This window comes from Engystomops pustulosus, chromosome 3, assembly GCF_040894005.1.
Source record: "Engystomops pustulosus chromosome 3, aEngPut4.maternal, whole genome shotgun sequence".
In the NCBI taxonomy this organism is placed as follows: Eukaryota; Metazoa; Chordata; class Amphibia; order Anura; family Leptodactylidae; genus Engystomops; species Engystomops pustulosus.
The window spans coordinates 174,990,686-174,998,242 of NC_092413.1; the positions used below are offsets into that span (position 1 = coordinate 174,990,686).

General features: G+C 45.4%; 1 protein-coding gene across 1 annotated transcript; it reads left to right on the top strand.

The window, feature by feature from the left end:
- Positions 1-5,004: 5,004 nt before the first annotated feature.
- On the top strand, positions 5,005-6,846 carry CHST2 (carbohydrate sulfotransferase 2). Its single transcript, XM_072143076.1, has one exon. It carries the CDS (start codon positions 5,473-5,475, stop codon positions 6,739-6,741), a length of 1,269 nt encoding a protein of 422 aa, XP_071999177.1. The 5' UTR covers positions 5,005-5,472; the 3' UTR covers positions 6,742-6,846.
- Positions 6,847-7,557: the final 711 nt, after the last annotated feature.

Here is a 7,557-nt window from a genome sequence, read left to right on the forward strand (position 1 = left end):
AGAAGAATATACAAAGAATACATTCTATTTTATGTTTTTGGGGTTGAGTTACATTTAAAAAACAAACACAGGTGTAAACAGGTGTTAATCTCAGTGAGGCACAGTTTCTTAGCTGTGATGAATGCATATCATGATAACAAAATGTATGTATTCTACATTAAAAGATATCAAATCAGTAAAGAAAATATATATAAATATAACACTTCAAATCAAAAAGCAGAAACATAACTGAAGTAATTTTGTGATTGTCTCACAATCTCATATGCTGAATGTAGACTGAATAAACAGTAATTTTAGGTTGTATAATGCAATCAACTCGCTGTTCCTTAATATATTTTCAGACTTGTATGTGAAGTTACACGCCTCTAGTCATCCTTCTATGTTAGTGTATTTTCTGCATTGACACTGCCCTCTGCTGTCCATTGATAGAATGCTCTGGTCCTCATTGTCATGTCACAAATCTTTAATTCACTTTTTGCTACTTTCAAACTCTGTCCCATATTCAGGGCACTGGGCCATCATTTTACGACTGATGGGGGCCAAAATATGACACCCACATTCAGTATAACACTGGCAAGGAGGTGGATAAAAAGCAATTCATGGGCTTGCACATTGCAATTCATTGGCCTCCTCCGCACTAAGTAGGGGGAGGTCACCAGTCATGTCCCTGACCATACAAGGAGACACAATACAGGCAGTCCCTTACTTAAGAACACTCGACTTAAATACGACCCCCTAGTTACAAACGGACCACTGGATATTGGTAATTTATTGTACTTTAGTCCTAGGCTACAATAATCAGCTCTAACAGTTATCACTGGTGTCTGTAATGAAGCTTTAGTGTTAATCCTGATTCTTATGACAACATTTTTAAAATCCAATTGTCACAGAGACCAAAAAAGTTCTGGCTGGGATTACAATGATAAAATATACAGTTTCGGCTTACATACAAATTCAACTTAAGAACAAACCTACAGACCCTATCTTGTATGTAACCCGGGGACTGCCTGTACAAGGAAACACCCTGAACATTGGCAGCAGCCAATCACTGTCTGCTGCGGATGTTCACTCCTCCTCCCGCATTCAGGAGGGAGGGGACGTAATAGGAAGGTGTATCCCTCTGCGTGATCATACAGTGGGATACCTCTTTTCCCTCTGTGATAAGGACACATCCCAATGTATCCCTATTAACAATTAGAAAAATGAGCTGTGAACTTAGTCTTACAATGAAACCTCTGTTGTGCAGAATTACTTTTCATATGTATCATCTCTAACTACCGCAGGGGTCTCAAACTCGCGGCCCGCGGGCCAACTGCGGCCCGCGGGACAACATTTTGCGGCCCCCACCTAGAAAAGCACCGCCCGCCGTGTATTCACGGCGGCGGTCGGGTCGCGCTGCATGGAGAGGGCTCACGGGCTGAGCCCTCTCCATAGCCGGTAAGTCTTTGCTGCATATTGCATATTGCAGCAAAGGCTTACCGGTAACACCCGCGATCGGTGCCAGCACCGATCGCGGGTGCTTTCACAGCGATGGCTGCCGGCAATGCTGCCGGCAGCCTCAAAAAGATAGCGGCGCATGGGCGCCGCCATCTTACCTGGGATCGCCGCTCCCCTTGACGTCATCGGGGGGGCGGCGATCTGTCTCCATGGTAGCCTCGGGTCTTCCGAAGACCCGAGGCTATTTCGTTTTAACCCCTTCATTACAATGTGCTGATAGCACATTGTAATGAATGAGGAGGAAAATCCCCATATACTGCCATACTGTAGTATGGCAGTATATGATAGGATCGATCAGACAACCTAGGGTTAAAGTACCATAGGAAGTCTGAAAAATAGTATAAATAAAAATAAAAAAAGTTAAAAAAAAAAATTATAATAAAAAAACATTAAATTTCAAATCACCCCCCTTTCCCTAGAACTGACATAAATATAAATAAACAGTAAAAATCATAAACACATCAGGTATCGACGCGTCCGAAAATGCCCGATCTATCAAAATATGATAACGTTTTTTACAATGCGTTTAACCCCGTTACGGAAAATAGCGACCAAAGTCGAAAATGGCACTTTTTTGCCATTTTGAAAAATATAAGAAAATCTATAAAAAGTGATCAAAAGGTCGTACAGTCCTAAAAATGATATCATTGAACATATTATTAAATTTCGCAAAAAATGACACCACCCACAGCTCCGTACACCAAAGTATAAAAAAGTTATTAGCGCCAGAAGTTGGCAAAATCAAAAAAAAAAATTTTTGTACAGGAGGTTTTAATTTTTGTAAATGTATGAAAACATTATAAATCCTATACAAATTTGGTATCCCCTTAATCGTACCGACCCAAAGAATAAAGTAGACATGTCATTTGGGGCGCTCAGTGAAAGACGTAATATCCAAGCCCACAAGAAAATGGCACGAATGCATTTTCATTGCATTTGGAATTTTTTTCCCGCTTCCGAGTACATGGCATGTAATATTTAATACCATCATTATGAAGTGCAATTTGTTACGCAGAAAACAAGCCGTCACACAGCTCTTTACGTGTAAAAATAAAAAAGTTATAGATTTTTGAAGGTGGGGAGTGAAAAATGGACATGAAAAAACAGGAAAGGGCCCGTAACCGGTTAATCCACTTCCCTCCGGTACTTGAAGAAGATGAAGTCGCCGCTCTGAACGCACTTGGTGCAGGTCAGAGCGGCGACTTCATCTTCTTCGATGGGAGGGACACGGGGAGGCAAGTACCGGGGGGGAGGGGGGGATGGAGTGTCCCTGACTGGGCTCAGTGCGGTAGGAGCTTGGGACCCCTCGGTGCACAGGACACGTTCATAGAGAAAACACGTCTCCCCGCTCGGGGCTTTCCTTGCGCTGGGAGACGCCATGACATTTGAACCCAGGTCCCCAGTGCTGAAAGGCTGTAGTGGTAACCACTGAGCCACCGTGCCACCCCTACTTCTCATTCCCATTTTCTGGATCCCTGAATTCCCATCAGGACAGTCCACCTCCAGACTCCACTGTTGGTTCTCCTCAGAGATTAAGAGTGTCCATGACATTTTGCAGCACCCTTCACCACCGTCATATTCCGACTTGAAGGCTTCCCACTAGGGACACCCCAATGTATTGGATTGCCTACTTCCAAATATCTTATTTTTTTCAGATTCACAAGTCTGAGTTCAGTAGGGACTTGCCTCTTTTGAAACTGTCCCTTATCAAGACCACAGCACTTTCCTTGATTTACAGCCTACTACTATCAGAAAAGAATTCATTGAGGCCTGAAATAAGGACGTCTCAATTTCTCTCTCGGACAATGAGTGGTAGCAGGCGACCTACTGTCACACAAGCAGAAAAAAACTTTTAACCAGGGTGTACTGCTGTCCAGCAATTCATCATAGGTTTTATTCTTACGTTTCGGCTCATTCTAGTGAGCGATAAGAGATGATTCTTGGCTAAGAGCCCATAGCTGACTTAGCCCTGGCCCTTATTTCAGGCCACGCCCCATTTAATTCAAAATAATTTCATTAAAAGTTATATGGGGATCAGTAGTTGACCACCTGAAACTGGTGAACCCACATATTTCTCACAAAGTGCCAACATGCCAATTTAAGATGTAACTTATTGCTTTCAATAGACCAATACAGTAAAAAAGGAGGAAGAGAAATCAGGATTATTGGAGGTACCCCCCCAGGGTCCCCTGAACAATAAGAATTACTGAGCCCAGAGCAGGAGAGCCCGTCTCTGTCCACAGCTTCTCAGTCCCAGGCAGCCAAAGATGTGTTGCTTTAAAGGGAACCTGTCACTAGGGATCTCATTTTCACTAAAGACAGATTACAGAAGTCCATTACAGCTGCACTGCAAATATTTCTTTCTTTCTCTGAGCATTTGCATTACAATATAATTGTGTGAAATAACTTACCTTGCAGCCTGACAGAAACCTCTGTGTAGTCCCAGGGGTTGGGCTTTGGTTTGCATGCATTTCAAAAAACAACATGTGACTTAGACCCATACAGAAAGCTCAGAGTGCCATCTCTGGTACCCGTGCCATAAGTTCACCACCACTGTCCTATGTAATTACAGGGAGAGAAGGCTCTCCAGTTTGAGTTGCTTTTCCCACAGCAAGATACCTGGTCCTGAGAAATATTTTAGTGCCTCCTTCAGACAAGGTACCAAGTGATCTTAACCAGTACTATTGTGTTACATGTCCAAATAGCTCAGTTTGGTCTTCAGAGGGAGAATGAGCTACTTTCTGCACTGGGAAAGAAACCACATCGCACCTGATCTGAGACGACCCGCTACTCTACAGTGAAAAAAGGGGCTTATAATGTAGTTTTTTCGGTTCAAACAATCATGGTTAGTCCGGGAAATATGACCGGACCATGGATTGCCGTTCTCATATGTGTGACCAGTTAAAAATGTTTTACACAAAAGAGGTTACACAACCTGTATACATTTCTAGTGAACCCTGTTTTTTGGATACATTCTCTGGTCTTTGTTTTTTGGTCTTACATTCCTGTTTATCACAAAATTACTGAGGCCGTGTTCACATGTAGCGCTTGAGTTGGGATTTGAAACACAATTCAAGCACAACAAGGAGGGGTTACAGAACACAGTTGTGTAACCACTAATGTGTGTGGGATAAACCCCTCCCTGTTGTGCTTGAATTGCGTTTCAAATCCCAATTCAAGTGCTAAATAATGTGGCGTGCAGGGGTTTTGTATGGAAACTAAGGTAATAACCTTGTGACACATGCCCTTTAAAATCCGCTATTAGGATTCAGTGAGGCTCCGGTAAGTGGAAGCAGAATGTGTCGCTCCATGTACATTTCCTATCTGGCGTACACAGAAATCACTGCTGCCTATAGATGTGGGAGCTGCAGCCCGCGCTGTCCCCTGCAGAGACTGCCCCTCCACTAACACAAGCGGCGACTGAGCTGCAGAGAGGGGGCGTGGCCTTTACAGGACAGGAGAGGCGTTACCACTAGAGTGACACTCCCCTCGTCCAATAGACGGGCAGCCTGCCGCAGGACCGTAAGCATCTGTATCTCCATGTTGTGCTGAGATCCGAGCAGTCTGGGGTCGGCCGCTGCACGGATTCCTTGTACCGGGGAGCCGCGCAGGAGAAGAAGCGAGCTATTATATAAGAGGTGCAGGGATTCACCCGCCACCCCCTCCAGCACTGATGGCATCCTCCAGCGCCCTATAGAGCGCCGCATGCAGCAGTGGCCGGGAGATGCCATGATACGTTGTTGCGGGGGTCTGACGAGAAGTTTAATTCAGCCGGAAGGTGATTAGTGGGAGCGGATTTTGTGCGTCATGGTCGCCGCATGCAGTCCCAACAGCGGAGCCCGGGCCATGGAGCAGCCGCCCCTAACATGAGCCTCAAGTGCCTAAACTTTCCTGCATGCGGCAGGGGCCCCGCGAGCAACAGATCCCCCCGGGCGGCGCTCTCCTGCACTTAGTCCTCCCCCTGCTATAGCCAGGATGAAAGTGTTCCGCAGGAAGGCGATCATCCTGTGCCTGGGCTACGTCCTGCTGCTGGTCCTCACCATGCTCAACCTCATGGACAAGTGGCACAAGGAGCCGCAGCAGTGCAATGACCAGCTCCGCTACACCCCCTACCAGACCCGTTCCGACATCCGCTACTTGTACCGGCCCTCCCCGCCGCGCAAGAGGCAGCTGGTCTACGTCTTCACCACCTGGAGGTCCGGCTCGTCCTTCTTCGGGGAACTCTTCAACCAGAACCCAGACGTGTTCTTCCTCTACGAGCCCGTGTGGCATGTGTGGCAGAAGCTGTACCCGGGGGATGCCATGTCTCTGCAGGGAGCTGCCCGGGATCTCCTCAGCGCCCTCTACCGGTGCGACCTGTCCGCCCTCCAGCTCTACAACACCGCCGGGGCAAAGAACATCAGCACCTTGGGCATCTTTGGGGCTTCCACCAACAAGGTCATCTGCTCCTCCCCTATATGTCCGGCCTATAAGAAGGATGTAGTCGGCTTAGTGGATGATAAAGTCTGCAAGAAATGCCCCCCTCAAAGCCTGAGCCTGCTGGAGGAAGAGTGCCACAAATATAACACCATAGTCATTAAAGGGGTAAGGATTTTTGACATCAACGTGCTGGCCCCATTGATGGTAGACCCTTCCCTGGACTTGAAGGTTATTCATTTAGTGAGGGATCCCCGGGCAGTAGCCAACTCCAGGATAAAGTCTAGACATGGATTGATACGAGAAAGTCTTCAGGTGGTCCGTAGCAGAGACCCCAGGATCCGTAGGGTCCCCTTTATAGATCCTGGACACAAACTTAATAAGAAGGATGGTTCTGACTATCACGCCATAGGTGCCATGGAGGTAATATGTAGCAGCATGGGAAAGACCCTAAGGACTGCTCTCAACCCCCCGAGCTGGCTCAAGGGTAACTACATGGTAGTGAGATATGAGGATCTGGTGATGGATCCAATAAAGACTGTAAGACAGGTCTATGGATTTGTCAATTTGTCAGTAAGTCCCGAAATAGAGAAATTCTCACTGAACATGACAAGTGGCTCAGGCTATTCATCCAAACCATTTGTGGTGTCTGCTCGCAATGCCACCCAAGCTGTTAGTGCTTGGAGAACATTACTTACATTTCTGCAGATAAAGCAGGTGGAAGAGTATTGCCAGGTCCCAATGGACCTTTTGGGTTACCAGACAGTTAACAGTCAAGAAGCAGTCAAAGACTTTAGCAAGTCATTGCTTAGGAAGCCCATGTTATGAAGACAACATTTAGGATTGATTGACATGTTGCCTGCGAAAAAAAAAAAAAAACATACCTGACAACTACTGTACCAAAAGTCTGTTACTGTATTTCCTTCTGGTAAATCATGGGTTTTCTTTCCTGCAGTTTATCTTCTGGGGTACTTCTTGGTGGTTGTTCTTCTGCATTCTATTAAAGGTGTCCTCAGGAGCCCCTGACCTGTCGTGTGTAGATATCTGCTATACAATGGGGTCCACTGCTGCCTGCTATGATATAGTGGGTCCTGAGGACCATACGTGGAGTCTCCTGGTGTTTGGTGTCCATAAAATAATTATCCTGAGGTAGATCCATTAGTGATGATTATCTTGTGGCAGCCAATATATACCCTCCACATTGCGGGACTGAACCTGTAATATTACCCTGGTACTGTCTATGCTGCTGACTCACGTGTTGGTTACATAGTTTGCAAGTGTTTATAAATAAATTGTTATACATTTATCTATTGTTTCCAAACATGTCTGGGAATAGAGGAGCACTACACATTGCATGAACCTGCAATGGTCCAGCAGAACTGTATAGGATACCCTCTGGGACAACTGGTAAATGTTACAATTCCTGTTAATAAAATCAATAAGTTATGATCTTTTTTTTTTGGAAAGAGTTGAGTTGTGTGTTTTTTACTTTTTATTGCTCTCTCTGGAGAATGATGGCTTTATTGCAATGCCTGCTACACTGTAAGCCTCCTTATACTCTTAAAATGGTTTCTTTGTTTTCAATGCCTCAAACAATAATGCAATTCTGTATGTAGGAATAAGATTCCACAAGGATGTGGCTGC

What these genes read in the sequence shown, in the direction of transcription:
- CHST2 (XM_072143076.1), top strand. Translation starts at nt 5,473, where the DNA reads ATGAAAGTGTTCCGCAGGAAGGCGATCATCCTGTGCCTGGGCTACGTC.